The 18,179-nt window shown below is 35.2% G+C and overlaps 1 protein-coding gene across 8 annotated transcripts in view; it reads right to left on the reverse strand.

Annotated features, from left to right (window-relative positions):
- C3H13orf46 (chromosome 3 C13orf46 homolog) overlaps positions 1-12,656 on the reverse strand; it is a 39,658-nt gene extending 27,002 nt beyond the window's left edge. For 3 of the 8 annotated variants that reach the window (XM_074299603.1, XM_074299601.1, XM_074299604.1), the window contains exons 1-2: positions 12,334-12,655; positions 5,012-5,063 (exon numbers count right to left, since the gene is read on the reverse strand). In XM_074299603.1, coding sequence (XP_074155704.1) covers positions 5,012-5,063; positions 12,334-12,517 — 236 coding nt within the window. In that variant the 5' untranslated portion in view covers positions 12,518-12,655. Of the gene's footprint in view, positions 1-5,011; positions 5,064-12,333 lie in introns of all 8 variants that reach the window. The other 5 variants (XM_074299607.1, XM_074299606.1, XM_074299608.1 and 2 more) reach the window with 3 other exon arrangements.
- Positions 12,657-18,179: the final 5,523 nt, after the last annotated feature.

Consider the following 18,179-nt stretch of genomic DNA (forward strand, 5'->3'; position numbering starts at 1 on the left):
AATATAATGTTTAGGTTTATTTTGCTTTTTGTGTTCAAATAATTCTTAAAATTTCCCCTCTTTATCTGTTTTCCATGTCACTTGTTTTTACTACCTTACATTCCCCCCCCATTTTTTTAGTCTTTTGACTTCATTCTTTATATTTCTTGTTTCCTCATGATCCATTTTTTGAAGCCTATTTGATCCATTCTAATTTTCTGTGAGTTTGTTGATTGGGAAGAATTTTGTACCTCTTGTGCCAAAATTCTAATTCTTTCTCCCATGGATCCATTTCTTTTTCTTTAAGCTCTCTCATTCTCTCATTCTTGTTTATCTCTTTTAGAAATTCTATTAGAGTTCCTGTCCGAACTGTGCTTTTCTGTGAGGCAAAACTTGTAGATTTTTTAGAGTCATTCTCTTCTACTGAGTTTGTGTTTTGAAAGAGTGGCTACCATCTTAATAACTCACTTTTGGGTTACTTTTAAAAAGTTTGTTTACCCATGTATCCAACCCACTTTCTGACTTTGAATCTGATGTTCAGGTTAGGCTCTATGCACTTCCAAAAGGAAGGTCCTATTGCTGCTTTTTGGGGGATATTAAATAATTGTATTTTTCTCCCAAACATTTCCAGACAGTCTGAAGACTTGAAATATCTCTTTACTCTCAAAAAGGTCTGATCCAGAGGAGAGCTAATTTCCTCCCCCATTGTCTGCTTTCTGTGCTTTTCTAACTTGGATTTTAGTCTTTGCAAACATAGAGTTCATCTAGACTTGGCCCCAGTAAACCATCTGAAAAGTTCTGCTGGTTCAAAGTGGCAGAATTATAGGCTCCCTTTTTGGTCCCATTTTCCAGATTTGGTTATTTCTCTGTGAGCTGGGCTAGATGCTGAAGTAACACTCTTCTCTGAGATTGGGGTCTATTACCTCCAGGATCATATACAAAATCTGTTTGGCATTTCAAACCTAACTCCTTTATATCTTTCCAATCTTCTTACACTTTACTCCCTTCTTACTTTGTTGAATCATTTTTCATTCATATCCAACTCTTTGTGATTCCATTTGGGGTTTTCTTAGTAAAGTGATATAAACAGTCAGTATAATGGGAGAGGGTAGAGCAGTAGTATAGTGGATAGAGTACCAGAGACATGGAGACAGAAAAATCCAAGTTCAAATTTGACCTCTGACAATTATTAGCTGCGTGACCCTGGGCAAGTTATTTCATCCTGCTTGTCTCAGTTTCCTCATTTGTAAAATGAGCTGGAAGAGGAAACAGCAAACTATTCCAATATCTTTGCCAAGAGAACTCTAAATGGAGTCACGAAGAGTTGGACTGAACAACAAAACAACTAAATAGTTGCCTGAAAGTGAACATCACAGGTGTCCAAAATCTTCTTGGCTTTAATCTTTATTTTTTTTTGGTTGAAATCCTGCCCTTCCTCAAGCCCCATCAGAGGCAAAGATTTGGTATTGTTTTCACCCTATCCTCTTCCACCTCTGCACATTATCTAAATAGAACTTTGGCAATTGGGGATGATTAGTCTTGGCAGGAGGAGGAAGGAGAATTCCTTCAATTAATTTGTACAGAAAGTGAAGAGCAACACACATAGAATTCACATGGAACATGATCAAATTTCCTAGTTATGTCTCTGGGGTCCACTTCTGGATTCTAATTCATGAGAATTTTTTAATTTGTAGTCTAAAAGAACCCTTCATGAACAAGTAAGGATTTCCCATTCTTTGTTTACACTGCCTAGTAAATGAATGCTCCTTAGACTTGAAAACTAAAATTTGGAAAATTTTAAGCATATTAAAATAGATTATTTTGAGGAAGAAAATGGCAAGGTTCAATTCACTTCCAAGATCCTTGGATTAATATTCACTCTCTCTGTCTCTCTCTCTGTGTCTCTGGCAAGGTTTAATTCACTTCTGAGGGCCTTGGATTAACATTGACTTTCTCTCTCATTCTCTCTCTCCCTTCTGTCTCTGTCTCTGTCTGTCTGTTTCTGTCTCTCTCTATATATATATATATATATATATATATACATATGTATATACATGTACATACATATATAATATGTATGTATTCTGTACATTATATGTTTATGTATATATATGCTATACATCTATATATCTAGCCATACCTATTTATATCTGTATCTATCTATCTTTCTAATGTAAGCAGTAAGCCTCAAAGTAAGGAAGACCTTGGGTTTAATACCCATCTCTAATATTTTCTAACTTTGTAACCCTGGCCAAGTCATTTAGTTGTTCAGTGCCTCCAAGCAACTCTCTAAGACAGTAAATATTACTGATGGGAAACACATTCTCATCAGATTGAGGTATAGACCAATGACATCATGAGGGTTCCAAAAAAATCTCCCTTAAATGACACCTGGTAAATAGATTATGTTCTGTTCTAATTTATTTCTTGTAATTAAGTAATTAATAGATCTTGTTTGTGCATTGCTCATAAACAAGTATGAAAGAAGATAGTGATTCCTTCCTTGTTTAGGCTCTCCCTTCTCTAGATACCCCATCTTCTATCCATTCACATACACGGTATTTTGTCTCCCTATAAATCAGAAAAATGGAAGAGTCAAAGTGAAACTTCTATTATCTAAGATGATGCCTTTTTTCAGATAAAAGAATATGTTGCAAGGGAAGACTTATATGAACTGATGCAAAGTAGGGTGAGAAGAATGAAGAATGTAAAAACTTATTATAATTAACTTATTATTGTAAAAACTTATGACAACAAGAGCCCAAATTGAAAACCACAAAATAATAATGAGCAAGTTTGGCCCGAGGCAGAGATGAGAACATGTATCTCTCTTCATTCTTTACAGAGGTATGGTGGAGGGGCAGAAACGAGACTGTGGTTGTGGAACATGGGTTGCATATGTTCCCAGACTAAAGTAATGTGTTTCTTGGTTCTCTTTCTTTTCTCTTCCTCTTTATGTTTTGTTATTAAGGATGACTCTCTTGGTAGGGGAGAGGCAGAGAGATATAATTGGAAATGAAGATAATATTAAAAGAAAAGATACCAATAAAATTTAAAAACATTTTTCAAAATAAAAGATATATCCAAATAGATGGATGGAAGAGTTTGATAGGCAAATGATCCAGACAAAATTCTAAAGCCTTCTTACACAAGTAGATATTGTAAATAAAATTATTTTATGGGTAATTATTATGGAACAGCTACAGTAGATGTAGAGAAATGAGAAAAACACCAGAATAAATTAATTTCCATAACAATCACTTTATCCAAAAATCTTATTAGCACAGTAGTAGTTTTCACAGAATTCTTAGACCTCAATATGGTCTTCAAATTTCTCAGTCTTCAATTTAGATCAAATATAGATCTTGACATTTAGTCTGAGTCCAACTATTTCTCATATGTCTTCTTCTACTTCATTATAAGCAAATTTCCTCCTTTGACCCTCACATTCTTCATGGGTTTGAAGAGAGCTGAACAAATCTCTATCTTCCCTCACTATCTTGGGAAAGAGAGAGAGAAAGAAAGAAAGAAAGAAGAAGAAGAAAGAAAGAAAGAAAGAAGAAAGAAAGAAAGAAAGAAAGAAAGAAAGAAAGAAAGAAAGAAAGAAAGAAAGAAGAAAGAAAGAGAAAGAAGAAGAAAGAAAGAAGAAAGAAAGAAAGAAAGAGAGAAAGAAAGAGAGAAAGAGAGAGAGAAAGAAAGAAAGAGAGAAGAGAGAGAGAGAGAGAGAGAAGAAAGAGAGAAAGAGAGAGAGAGAAGAGAGAGAGAGAAAGAGAGAGAGAAAGAAAGAGAAGAGAGAAAGAGAAGAGAGGAGAGAAGAGAGAGAAAGAGAGAGAAGAAAGAAGAGAGAGAAGAAAGAAAGAGAGAAGAAAGAAAGAAAGAAGAAAGAAAGAAAGAAAGAAAGAAAAGAAGAAGAAAGAAGAAGAAAGAAAGAAAGAAGAGAAAGAAAGAAAAGAAAGAAAGAAAGAAAGAAAGAAAAAAAAGAAAGAAAATGGATCTGGCTTAGGAAGACCCAAATTCAATTCCAACTATGCTGCTTATATTACTTGAATTATATTCAACTAATCATTACCCATCTTTGGGTATTAATTTTCTCTTCTATAAAATGAGACTAGAGATAAGGTCACTTATCTCTGAGCAACTTGGTTACAAAAACATGAAAATTTCCTTGATTCTTCTGATTGGATAATTTCCCTGAGACTTTCCAGGTATTTTGTAACATCATTAACCCATATATCATGTGACATGGCAAGCATTCTGTGGATAAGGACTTCTATCCCTGCACACTGCAGAGAGTCTATAAATGATTGTTGGATGAATGAATAAACCTTGTTCAATAAGGAAGATATAATTGAGCATAAGCTGTATATCAAAATGTGATCTCTGTCCTCTCCAATCTTACAATCTGATTTCCATGTGACATTTTAAAAAATTCAAGAGACATAATTTCTGGGTAGTGCAAATCATTTTATTAATTATTTCCAGTGTTTAATGAAAATATAGCTATTTGGCTGTCTCTGTCTTAGACCAAAGACCCCTCATAGTGGTAGGACTCATGGTTTATATGATCTTGGAAGAGAGTAAGTATTCCTGAAGACGGCAATCAATTTTGATTAGTTAAAAATTAATGAGAAAATGAATATTACAAAGAGAATGAGATATATTACAATGAGGGTCTTGGAGCAAGGGACTTGAATTCTTCAAGTCTTGGTCAAAGAGACTTATCAGTTTCTATGTCACCTCTCACAAAAGGGAGAGAAGAATCAATATCTCCCCAGCCCTGTATGAGTAAATATAATGAGCAGAAATTTTCCCATTAGCACAAACTTAGAATTTTTTACTGTCTAATTAAATTTTGGTCTGAGTAAATCTTTGAGAAAGATTTCCCATACTGATTGATTTCTGAATGAGGAAGTAGAAAAAGGGAAAAAAAAACTTGGAACCAATGCAATAATTAGTTATTAAATAGAAAAAAGAGAAATAATCATTTATCTCATCCCTTTAATTAAACTGGTAAAAAAAATTGTTCACTTACCAGCTAATATCCTCAGCTTCACCTTTTGACTCTTTGTCCAAATCTTCACCTTCTTAAAAGAAAAAATATTACTTATCAGTAATGTTCTTGATTCATTAAATGTAAATATGCAATGGGAGTAGAACAACATAAAGCCTGGGATCAGAGACCCTGTAAAGAGGTTCCTTTATCAACTCCTAAATCAAATGATCTTCATAGAAATATTTGCTCAGTGAAGGTTTAAAACCTGGGGTGGGCTGGAATCAGCTTTAATTAGCTTGTACAGACTTTAAATCTTCAGTGTGTACTTCCACCTCACAAATTGGTGAATGGGCTACCAAATCAGGACTTGATTTATTGATTTTTCTATTGTAAGAACATATAAATATATATGAATCTAAAAGTCTATGCTTGCCTTTTCTACCAACCACCCTCACCCACACCTGCTCAACAGCACACTCCTGTATGGTTTTAAAAACATAACTTAGGCTTAGCAGGAGTACAATAGAAGGTTCAATGAATAAAAATCATCATTAGACTAAAGCTGGGTAGCTGAGTGATAATTAATGATGATAATAACTTGCATTTATATAGTGCTTTAAGATTCTAGTATCTAATTTAAAACTCATATCACTCCTGCTTTGAACCTCCAAAATCTTAATGACCAGTAATAATTCTTGGTATTATAGAGCACCATTTCGAAATTCATTACTAGTTACTAAAGAAGCAAATCATTTGCTTTTCTACCTCTTTAAATCTTACAGAAATGCTTACTTTTATTATTAACTTCTTACAGTATTTCAGCGTTTTCAATAGCCAACCTTCAAATAATTTCTGCTTTATTAGCTTATGTTATTCTCCTCCTCCAGACTCTACCATCTCCAACCCTATTACCCTATTTAGCATAGATTCTGTAAAATGAAATAAATCTAACATATATCATCATAGACATTTTTGTTGTTCGTTCAAGTCCAACTCTTTGTGACCCCTTGGACCATTGTATAATAGATCCTTCTCTCCTCTACAATCTCTCAAAGACCATCCAAGTTCATGTTCATGGTTTCCATGATACCATCTCTCTATCCAATCTTCTGACATCCCAACATCTTTTCCAATGAGCCTCAACTTCTCATTGTGTGGCCAAATATTTAAACTTCAGCCCAGGACAGGCACCCAAACCGCTTAGCAACTGTACTGTCCCCTTTCCAAGGAGAATATACTGCTTAGGCATCGCCCCTGAAGGATCACTTAACTATTACTCAGGAAGCCAGGATTTCTTTCCTATCCCCAGGCCAAGCTAGATGTCAAGCTAGTCCTGGCTTCCTTCCTCTCTCCCTACCTCAAACAACAGCTACTATTATCAAACAACAAGGAGCTAGAGTCTAATGTGTTCCCACCTTCCCAATATTTAGATGGAGGAAGCGACTTACCCAAAATTGCAAAAGGTAGAAAAGTTAGGATTTGAACCCAAGACCTCTGATTTCTCTAAAGAAGGTAGTAGGTGGGAGAATGATTATTGGGTGCCTGTCCTGGGCTGCAAAATAACATATGTCCCCTTTTTGGCCAGAAAGATGTTCACGATAAACAAAATTAGGCTACACAAGTAGCATCTTAGCCCCTGCTTAAAAAAAAAAAAACCTTCCTTCTTCCCTAGTCCAAACCCTTGTGATATTCCCTGAAATCTTGTCCTACTTGGGTCTTTAACAAAGAAAATGAGAGTTTGGAACCTGGATTTTGCAAAGAAGAACACCCAAGAACTCTGCTCAGCAACTTGTCCAGGCATCTGTATGGTATAATGAACATATGGTGAGATCCTGGAGAAATTATTTGACTTCTCTCAACTTCTATTTCCTCATCCAAAAGTGTTAGGTAGATGTTAAATGAGACCATGAACTACCTGTTCTGAAAGAGTCTAGCTCCATAAATTTCACCAAACTGAGGGGTAAAGTGCTAAACCAGAAAGCTGAATTCTAATCTCTGTTCTGATATAAACTCTGGTAGCTATTTCCTCTAAAAAAGGAGGGATTGGTCAAGAAGGTCTCCGTTCCTTCCAGATCTAACAGTATGATCTTATGAGATTTGACCACCACTGCTCATCTAAAATTGATTCTATAAATTGAATAACCCTTTCTCTATGACTTTGGATAAATTATAACGAATCTGTAGAGTTTCAGAAATTTCTTCTATGAAATGGAGTTGGATGAGATAGTCCCTAAAGTTCATGTAAGTTCTGATATAATAGTATGAAGGGTGTTTTGGGGGCAGAGGGAAGCCTAAGTTCAACCCCCTCCCCCAAAGCATCTAGGATTTCTACTAGATAACTTCATTTCTTTCCTCAATAATCAGACTTCTATGATGCCAAAAAATAGCTTGTGGCAGTTAGCACCATTAGGAGTCCAGAATTAGGAAAACCTGAGTTCAAACATGACAACTTAATGTATGAACTTCACAACTTGCTTTATCTCTTCTGTTTCAATTTCCTCAACTAAAATATAAAGAGGAATTGTGTCAAATGAAATAAAATTTGTACAGTGCTTAACACAGTGTCTGTCACTAGAGATTATAATCATCATAGTTATAATAAAAATTTGTTCCTTTCCTTCCAAAGTGTGAAAAAACTGACTCAGTTTCAAGAAGAGTGAATAAAGGGGTAGCTAAGTGGTGCAATGGATAGAGCACCAGCCTTGAAGTCAGGAGGACTGAGTTCAAATCCACTAGCTTTCTGACACTGGGCAAGTCATTTAATTCTAACTGGTTTAAAAAATGAAAGAAAGAAAACAGGAAAGAAAGAAAAATATCAATCAAGATAGAAACTACCAAGATAACCTACTTCCTTTGAGCAAATGGGACAGGCCTTACCAGCAGTAGCCTTTTAGTGTCTTAAAATTTCTGTCTGGTTTCCCTATATATCCCTATATACCTCCTTCCCAATTTCCCCAATTATTCCTTCAACTGTAATGCCTTACATGCTTCTTATCCCAGGCAAATTTGTATCAGGTACAATAAAATCCTAGTCACAACTTTTCCTGTATTAATACCTTCTGCTGCTGCTGAGTCCTCCACCCCTATGTTGTTCTATCCTCTCATTTTTATTCATTCATTAATTCATTCATAACGCAAATATGAACAGATTGTTAAGTCCCTACTGTATGTAAGGCACTTTTCTCATTTCTGCATATAGAAACACACACAAAAAAACCTTCAAGGTATTTATGTTATCTTGGGTTGGAGGAACATTCAACACATAGATAAGTCATTTATATCTTTTAATTGTTCAGGATTATCTCTGTTAACTACTGTATCCCTACTCCCTTCACCTGATTCCAGGATAAAAAGACATAACAAATCAAAGCAATGCTTTTGCATGAATAGAAAGCCTATTAACAAAGATCAGAATTCCTCTGGGCATCTGTCTATGAGATTTTTTTCCGTTTAATGAAATTTGTGAAAGCCAGATTAGTTCTTTTGAGCCATCTGTGCAGACAAGGAACTCTCTTCACTAAAATGAAAACCCTAGACAAAATGGCATTTGCTAAATAGTACATATCTCCCTCAGATCACATCATAGATGGAGAGCTGGAAAGGATCTTAGGGATCTCATTCAGCCCTGTCATTTTGCAAAAGAGACAACAGCCTAGTTCCAGAGAGATTGAATGACTTATCTAGAGTCAACTCAACTAATGACTGGAAGAGCCAGGATTCAAATACAGGTCCTCTATCTCCAATTCATGCCTTCTTTGTCCTGGTGCTCCCTTCAAAAATTATGGACCAAGCTACAGAGTGGGAACCAAAGAGACATGGCAAGGTTCTTCCAACCAAGGGCAAAGAAATTGTTAAAGTTGATTCCCTACATGAAAGAGACCCTAGCACAGAACCACTCAGCATGCTGTGCGTTCCATAAGCAAAGCAGAATTGAAGTAGCTTAAAAGAAACATGAGATGTGCAAAGCTTGAGAAGTCACCCCAGATGTTCACATGAACTATTTGTGACAGATTTGTGGTAGAGCATTTCAAGCTTGTATCGGTCTGATCGGCATCAGTTGGAAACCTTGTAACTTGGCTCTAATATAATGTCACTTTGGTTTTCTTTGAGAATGAAAGACCAAACAATCAACCAACTAATTAAAGAATGCTGAGTTTCTTTTTATTTCCCTATGTCCCATCACTACTAAGGGAAGGGAGAGTCAGAAGCAGCAGAGTGGAGTTCCGATGCTTTCACTTTCTTCCTCTGCCTCTTCATTTTCAGACAAGGATGTCTTTGTCTTTGCCTTTAGATAAAGACTAAACCAATAAACCTTCTTCAAAGAAGGTATTTAAGATAGAGAGATATCTTAAAGCTAAAAGAGTTGGAAGGGGTCTATCCAACCCTCCCATTTTACAGATGAAGAAAACTAAACCCAAAAGGAATGAAGGGATTTGTCCAAGGTCACACAGGAAGTAGGTAACAGAGTGGAGATTCAAACCGAGATCCTCTTTTTGGCTCTTTATCTGGTCCAGGTATTCTTTCTATAAAATCCTCAGCCATTCCAGCCTTTGCTTGAATGCATCCTGTTCCAGGAAACTTACCACTTTCTAAGCCAGACAGGTTCCCCTTTGGGAAAACTTTCAATATTGTATTAAGTCAAATTCTTCCTCTGCAATTTCTACCCACAGCTTCTATCTCTGCTTTTTGGGGCCAAAAAAAATTAGAGCAATCATGTCGACCTCAGCTGCACTTCTCATCTCCCTTAGAAACAAGATACTGGGCTTAATCCTATTGGTAAGATGCTACTAAATACAGTTCTGCCCGTGGGAGGAAGATGCGATTCAATGATTTTAAGCATTTGCTTTCTAGCGATTCCTTAATAATTCTATTCTTTTGGAATTATCTTCAGTTTTTCTTAGGCTATTTGATTATATTTGATTATCTTTTGTTAACCAGTCAACGTCCAAGTGTAATTTGGACAACAAGGTAAAGGAGGTCATTCAAACTGTTGCTCCCTTCACATTACAACATTCTTTATCATTGCTTGTTTTAGAGATATTTTTTCTTTCAAGGGTACACTTGAAAATCAGTGCATGCTGTTTGGACATGTATACATATATTGTATTTAACTTATACTTTAACATATTTAACATGTATTGGTCAATCTGCCATCTGGGGGAGGGGGTGGGGGGAAGGAGGGGAAAAGTTGGAACAAAAGGTTTTGCAATTGTCCATGCTGAAAAATTACCTATGCATATATCTTGTAAATAAAAAGCTATAATTAAAAAAAAAAGAAAATCAGTGCATGTCTGATCTTATTAATGTGGGCATTCCTTTCAAATTTAGATCATAACCCACCAAAGTCTCTATGAATCTTGTCCATGTCACCAAAAAACATTGACCTGAAAATATGGAGGATCTCTTAGTGTTTCAGCATTTTGTGAGTACCTCTGCAGCACCTGAGCTATTCCTCTCTCCCTCTCAGTCTCATTTGGTGATCAACCCATTTTCTTTTCTGATCATACATTTCCTAGATGTCTTTTCCATTGCCTTTTGAGTATGTAGTGTCCTATATGTATTCTATTTTTAAAAGTTATAATGAATCAAAGTAAATTTACTGTTTGTACAATGTATATAAACCTCTTGAGAAAACTGGAGAAATCATGATTGTGTTGTTGGTGAGAAGTATAGCTGTAACTATAACAAGGAAGGAAGGAAACACTTTACTATCTATGTCCAGGTGTTAAAAAAAAGTTTTACAATTATTATCTCATTTGATTCTCCCAAAAATCTTGTCAGGAAGGTGCTATCATACTCACATTTTAAAGATAAGGAAATAGATGTTAAGTAATTTGTTATACACAATTAGGAAATTTCTGAGACTAGATTTGAATTTAGATATTCTTCACACCAAGCCCATTAGTATGGTACCACTTAACTTGGACAGTGATAAAGAAAGACCTGGGTAGATTGCTTCTGAGATCCTTTCAGGCTCCAAATATAAAATATTAAAGTGAGGCAGGCTCCAAATATAAAATATTAAAGTGATGCTGATAAAAACTAATATTTTAATCTAATATTTCTTAACTCATACTTCATTTTTATGCAATAGTAGAATTGATGGAATTTGTTAGATTTTCATACATAACATAAAAAGTTAAATTCTCCTTGTTTAATTTTGCCCCCAAATTGAAAGGTTCAAGTAATAGATTTCATTTATCACAATTTTATTTTTAACTCTTTATTAAAAATTACTTATGGAATTGTCTCAGAAATTCAATCTCCCAGAATTAATTTAGGGATTCTAGGCAGGTAAAGGAAAGTATGCTGGGTCTAAATACTATTAACTCACAATGCAACTTTTACAGACAAGTCACTGGATTAGGAATCTCTACACATTTGTTTCTCTACAAGTTTATGTTCCCTCAAATTTGAGCAAAATGTTCTGAAATCCTTAGATAGAAGGGGAAAAGCTGGAGAGTCTCAAAATTCACTAATATCAGATAAAGTGTATAATATGTAAACACACAAATATATATGTACACATATGTTATATGTATATGATACACATATATCCCAGTTAAGACTTTTTAAAATGTTATACATATATGCATAAATGTTATCATTTCCCCTTGTTGTATATACTAACTTATTTACATAATATATGTGTAGGGACTTTGTAAAAATACTCTTACATATAAAATAGTATCATCCCATTACTTTGAAAATATTTTCAGTTGAAAATATGAACCTAGGATCTTGAAAGCACAGTTCTGCCTAAATACTGTACTATTTCAAGTGTAATTGTTACAAGCCAGAACCAACTGGAAAAATCATGCTTTGTTCAACTGTAGCATCTTTGAGAAGCATAAATATTGGTTCCGCCTTCAATGGCATAAGTTCCCAATTTTTTGCTTATAAATAAAAGATAGCTTTACATCTCTGGGAAGAGTCAAATATCTTTGCTATCATTTTTTTCTTCTTGGTTCTTTGAGAAGAACAGCTGGAAGTAATACAGTACAGCCAAAACCAAGCTTGATGTAACTTAAGTATGTCACTTAACTTCAGTGGAGTTAAGTAGGGCTTTGGTTTCCTCAACTGTAATATCATGGGGCAGCTTGATGAACTATACCTAAATTACCTTTGACTTCTAAATTGGAGACCCTTTGATGCTTCCTCAAATGGGGCCTACTTTATTTCCATAAAGTGTCTATTTTTTCGTTTGCATGCTTTCTTTCTCCCTATCCCCCTCCCCCACTAGCATCATGGCTTCAAAAACATTAACTGTCTGTCTTTCTTTGCAACATTTATTCCCAGAGCATCAGGACCCCAAAGTCTTCTCCCCCAAGAAAGTCTCAGGCTCCAGGGCCCTCTCTCACCAAACTCCTGCAGCAGCTTCTCAATGGGAGCCACAGGTTCTCCCTTGGGGGGAAATCCCCCAACACTCTTGCTCCTCTGAAGTTCAGATGCTTCAGTGACCCCTTTGTGAAGCCCAGGGGCCATGACAGTGGGTGGAACCCCTGTGATGAGCCTGTGTCGTCTGTGTACTGTCTCCTTCTCCATGATTTGTTTCTCTTTCTCTTTTAAATCATGGGAAAGAAAAAGCCAATGAGAGATGTTGATTCTGAAAAAAAAAATAAACCTCAGACTGGAAGCATGGTTTAGAAACCTTTCCTCTGGGTCCCCTCCCTAGGGAAATGGACTTTGGGAGACTTACTGTCAGGATGAGAGGTCCACTTGTTGCCATGTGTCCCCTATGACATCACTTCAAACAGAAACTGACGTCAAAAGTTGCTCTGTCTGGCCTTAAACCACAATATAGTCAATAGTGGATTATTCAAGAGCTAATTGAATCATCCAGTTTGAAGATTTAGCCATGATGGTGTCTCCCGTGTCTCTTCTCTCCATTTCAGATAAGTTGATATTTGACAATGTGGTCCAGTAGAAAGAGCCAAAGCTTTGGAATCAGAGGTCCTGATCCTAGATCCTGATCTAGTAGCTTAATGCTTCTGTGACTTAGTTAAGTCCAGGTTCCTTGACTGTTGAATGAGGCAGTTGGATTTGGTGCATATTCAAGATCCCTTTCCATTGTAGCACTATGATTTTTTTAAAGCATCTTTCCTTTCATTCAAAACTCAGCTCAGGAGCTATTTCCTGCATGAAGTTTTTCTGAGCTTTCTAGCTGTCAGTGTTTCTACTGCTTTGTATTTACCTTCTAGATATGTTATATTTACTTATGTGAGTTAATGAACTTGTCCAGGCTATTTCTCAGAGTATGTGGAGGTATTTGGGACATGGTTCCAGTCCATATTCATGAGAGCTCTAGCAGTTGTCTAATGAGTTAAAAAGTTTACAATTTGAAATGAAGTCCCTTCATTGGCTGCTGAATTGGAAGAGCTGATGACTTTTTAAATGAGGCGAGAGTTTCCTGGATGTATTCCCTTCAATGGGGCTTTCCAGAAAGTAAAATGTGCTTCTAGTGAGGGGTAGAGAAAGACAGCATATTTTTCTCTGCTTCACTGTCAAGGCATCCTTGACCATCTCTCAGGGACCATAACAAGGTGAGCTTGCACTTGAGTACCTGGTAGTTCCTGCCTCATTTTGTGTTTCTTTTCTTCAGATAGCTAACCCCGTGACCTCAAAGGTTCTGGAGGTTTGGAAGTGGTGGCTTCTACTCTGTTCATAGTTGCAGGAGGGGCTAGTGTGGGTTGCCTGTACAGGGATAACATCTGCCTGAACGTTTCTCATTTCCATAGAAACCCAGGCTGTTATACTGAAGTCAGAGACCTTAATTTTTTGGTTTAGTATTCCTAGGGCACAATACCGTGCCTGGCATATATAACAAACATTTAAATGCTTGTTAATTAGTTGGACAATAGTTGTCTTAACTGTGATAATCCTGAAAACATACCTACTTTCTACTTTATAATAATTATATTTCCATATTTCCATGGATCTGTGACTTCCTGTTAAGTGACTAATAGTTGTCTTAACTTTGATAATGCTGAAAGTGTACTTACTTTCTACTTAATAATAATTATATTTCCATAGATGTGTGATTTCCTTGATGTGGATAATGCCCCCAAAAGATGGAACTTGGATCCTATTCATATATTCTCATCCAGTGTGACTTTTGGTTCATTACATAAATCCATGAAGAGTATCACAGAGGTGTTAGGGGTCTTCTGCATCAAAAAGCTTCTTAAACTGTGGGTTGCAGTCCTATATGGGATTGCATAACACTGGATGTTTGATTTGTATATCTATTTTATATATTCAATATAACTTAAAATTTCTTGGGCAAAAAGAGATCACAAATGGAAAAAAGTTTAAGAAGTCCTGTTCTAAATGTTATTACTGGGTTTATATCATAAAGAGAGCTTAAAGAAGGGACCCACATGTGAAAAAAATGTTTGTGGCAGCCCTTTTTGTAGTGGCCAGAAACTGGAAGTTGAATGGATGTCCATCAATTGGAGAATGGCCGAATAAATTGTGGTATATGGATGTTACGGAATATTATTGTTCTGTAAGAATTGACCAGCAGGAGGATTTCAGAGAGGCAGTGAAATAAGCAGGAGATCATTATACATGGCAACAAGAAGATTATACGATGATCAACTCTGATGGATGTGGCTCTCTTCAACAATGAAATGGTTCAAACCAGTTCCAATTGTTTAGTAAAGAAGAGAATCATCTACAGCCAGAGAGAGAACAATGGGAAATAATTGTGGACCACAACATAGCCTTTCCACTCTTTCTGCTATTGTTTACTTGCATTTTTTTTTTCCTTCTCAGGTTTTTTTCTTTCTTTCTAGATACGATTTTTCTTGTGCAGAGAGATAACTGTATAAATATGTATACATATATTGGATTTAACATATACTTTAACATATTTAACATGTATTGGACTATCTGCCATCTAGGGGAGGAGGTGGGGAGGGAAGGAGGGAAAAGTTGGAACAGAAGGTTTTTCAAGGATCAATGTTGAAAAATTACCCATGCCTATGTTTTGTAAACAAAAAGCTATAATAAAAAGAAGTCCGGTTCTAGACAACTTAGTATTTCACGGATATCAACAAACCATTTGGGCTGTTCTTTGGTTGACCAATTCACCTTTTCTTCCAGTCTCATGAATCTCTGATAATATCCTTTATGTTGCTTGTCCTAAGTAGTTTTTGTTGGTAATGCATTCCAGCCTCCTAATCCCCTTCTCCTGTGCTTTTCCTTTGTCTTATATGTAAGTCTACAACTTTGATTGTGGTATTCCATAACTCATAATCATATAGTATTCTTGGGAGAATGGTGATGTCATCATAATGGTAAGGTATGATACTGCATTCTATGGAATGTAAAATAACTCACATGGACTAATTCCTATATTTGCATATGTAGATAAGAATATAAATGCTTTAAATGGTGGCCTCATATATATGCTCTGTTGACCATCTCTATTTTGAATAACTTGGTCAAAAGAGTTATTCCTTTATACCCTGAATAGCCTAGAGAAAATCGTTTCTCTGGTACTAAAATCTAAAGGTACAAAGATAACTGGGCAATGATTTGATGAAATTCATGAGGAACTTGAATCCTATATTTTAAAAAGAAGGTTTTTAGAAACAATTCTAGTTTTATTTGTCAAAATTTTGTATTCTCATGCATAATTTGCATGCTATATTTTATTAATTAATTAATTAATTAATTTATTTATTTTGCTGAGGCAATTGGGGTTAAGTGACTTGTCCAAGGTCACACAGCAAGGAAGTGTTAAGTGTCTGAGGCCAGATTTGAACTTAGGTCCTCCTGACTATGAAGTCTGATGCTCTATCCACTGCGCCACCTAGTTGCCTTCCCTGCGATATGTTATTAAGTAATATGATATTATTGATAAAAATTATACATAGTTTGCTTTGTAAATCTGAGCCAACAGTTCTTCACCTTTAAATATTTGACAATTCACAAATATTTCAAAGGAATCTAAGTAAATTCCAACCTTTTTCTCTGATAAAATCTTCTCAGAATGTTTATTTAAGGAGGACTACCAGGACAGCTATATCTATAAACATCAAATTAATTGCTGGTATTTTAAATGTGAGCTACTGATCTATGGATGAAAAAAAGTAGCACAACAACTGGAGGGACCAAGTTATATTGACATTCTTATTATAGCAGAAGACAAAAAGCAACTGCAACTAAAAGGAAGGAAAATTCATAGTTCTAAAGAAAAAGAAGAAAAGCTTTCTGCAAAGATAGCTTGCTAAATTGGAGACAGGTCACTCACCTCTGTCAGGTACTTAACCTAAGTCCACAAGAAATAAAATAAAAGTCTGAAATTTGTATTAAACTGAATAATGTTTAATACAGTGAGAAACTCCAGTACATGACTTATTCCAGTCCAGAAAAGCATAAAAATCTGGCCAGAACTTCAAAAGCAACAAAAGAGGATATCTTGGAGAAAAGTGAGCACTTAGGCTCTTATATTTGATTGTTATTATGGGGCAAATTCACAGGGACAAAGTGGCAGGGAAACATTAGGGACAGGTGGCCTAGATTATGGCCCTCCCTTCTCCTCAGGTATTAGTATTCATCACAGATATTAGTATTAGGAAAGTTTGCTAACATTCCATGCTTGGGTTAAATGAAGTTTGCTAAACTGATTATGATCACGTGTGTGTACGTGTATGCATGTATATATGTGAATGTATATATACATGCATATGCACATAACACACATATATATGCACATGGGAATTATTTTGTAAAGTATACACTTTATATCTATACATACGTATTGAACATATATTTCATATAATATATAATTGTACATGTGTATGAGTATATGTATATATACAAAACATATGCGTATATATGCATATATATATATATACATATATATATATACTTTTATTTGTATTTATATTTTTCTAATGGCAGGCTCCAAAGCAGTTGAAAATGTATAGATGAAAATATATTTATATGTAAATAAAGCATATAAATATATGTTAGACTAAATACAAATTGAGTGAATTCTTTGGGGCAATGCTAAAGAGGGAAGAGATTGGAATACAATGGATGGAACCATGAGCCACCAGTTGTGAATGTTATTGAAATATCCACACATCAGGATGAAAATATGGAGTCTTGAAGTATTAATGAAAATTGTAGTCTGAGCAAATACAGTTGCATTAGCTCATTAGAGCTGCTAACTAGACATATGGATTGCTAGACATTTAAGAAGTCTATGAAGTTTTATCCATAGTTATTCCTTCTATATCTTGACTTTTCCCATTGGTTTCAAAATAACATGGGTTGACATAAGAAATTAAATGGATTTTGGGGGGAATTTTGCAGTAGTCTCATGACATATGAAGACCAGCAAATGACACAGAAAAAGTTTAGAAACTTAAAATGTGCAAAATATGTGCATATTATTGTACAACATCAACCCAAATATTATAATTAGGTACTGTAAACACCTCATAAAAGAAAAAAATCAGAATTTTTCTCTGGTTTGAAGGGAAGGCCAAAAATTTTTATATAAATTTTCCAAATTGTGAAGGTACCATCCCCTTAACCCCTATGATGTAGAAAGTATTTCCTTGCATCGTGGTCTTCATTTCACTTTATCATTCAAGTTGTTTACATTTATTCATATGTCTGGGACATTGGTTTTTATTGTTGGTTTTCATCTTGGATATTGGTTCTTGAACTTGAACTTGTCTTAATAATTTTCTTGCTCTACTATCCATATAATTCTATGTGACACCTGACTTGGAAGTTAAATGCATCTACTCTTTCCAAATCCTTTTAACTTTTAGAGTTCTTGCTCTGATTTGAAAGACCAAAGGCCAATCAATATCTACTAGCTCTCTTTAGCTCAATTCCATCCCTGACTGAGACTATCATTCCTACATTTTGAAACATCCAGAAAAACATGTCATTTTCTGATATATCTTAATAAGTTTCTCAATTTGTCTTTCTCTCCCGAAAAATCTAACTTCAAATAGCAGCATTTCTCTCTTCCTCCTCCCTCCCCATTCTTTTTGTGTGTGTCTCTCTCTCTACATATATATATATATATATATATATATATATAAAATTACTGATTGCAGAGAGAAGGACTTTCAGTGTATATAAAAAAAGAAATCAAATCAAAGAAACCAAAGTAACCATTCTGTTCACCTCCTTTATTGATTATCTATTAACCTAATTGCCTATCCCTGGTTTT

The sequence above is a fragment of the Sminthopsis crassicaudata genome, chromosome 3 (genome assembly GCF_048593235.1).
Source record: "Sminthopsis crassicaudata isolate SCR6 chromosome 3, ASM4859323v1, whole genome shotgun sequence".
NCBI classification, from domain to species: Eukaryota; Metazoa; Chordata; class Mammalia; order Dasyuromorphia; family Dasyuridae; genus Sminthopsis; species Sminthopsis crassicaudata.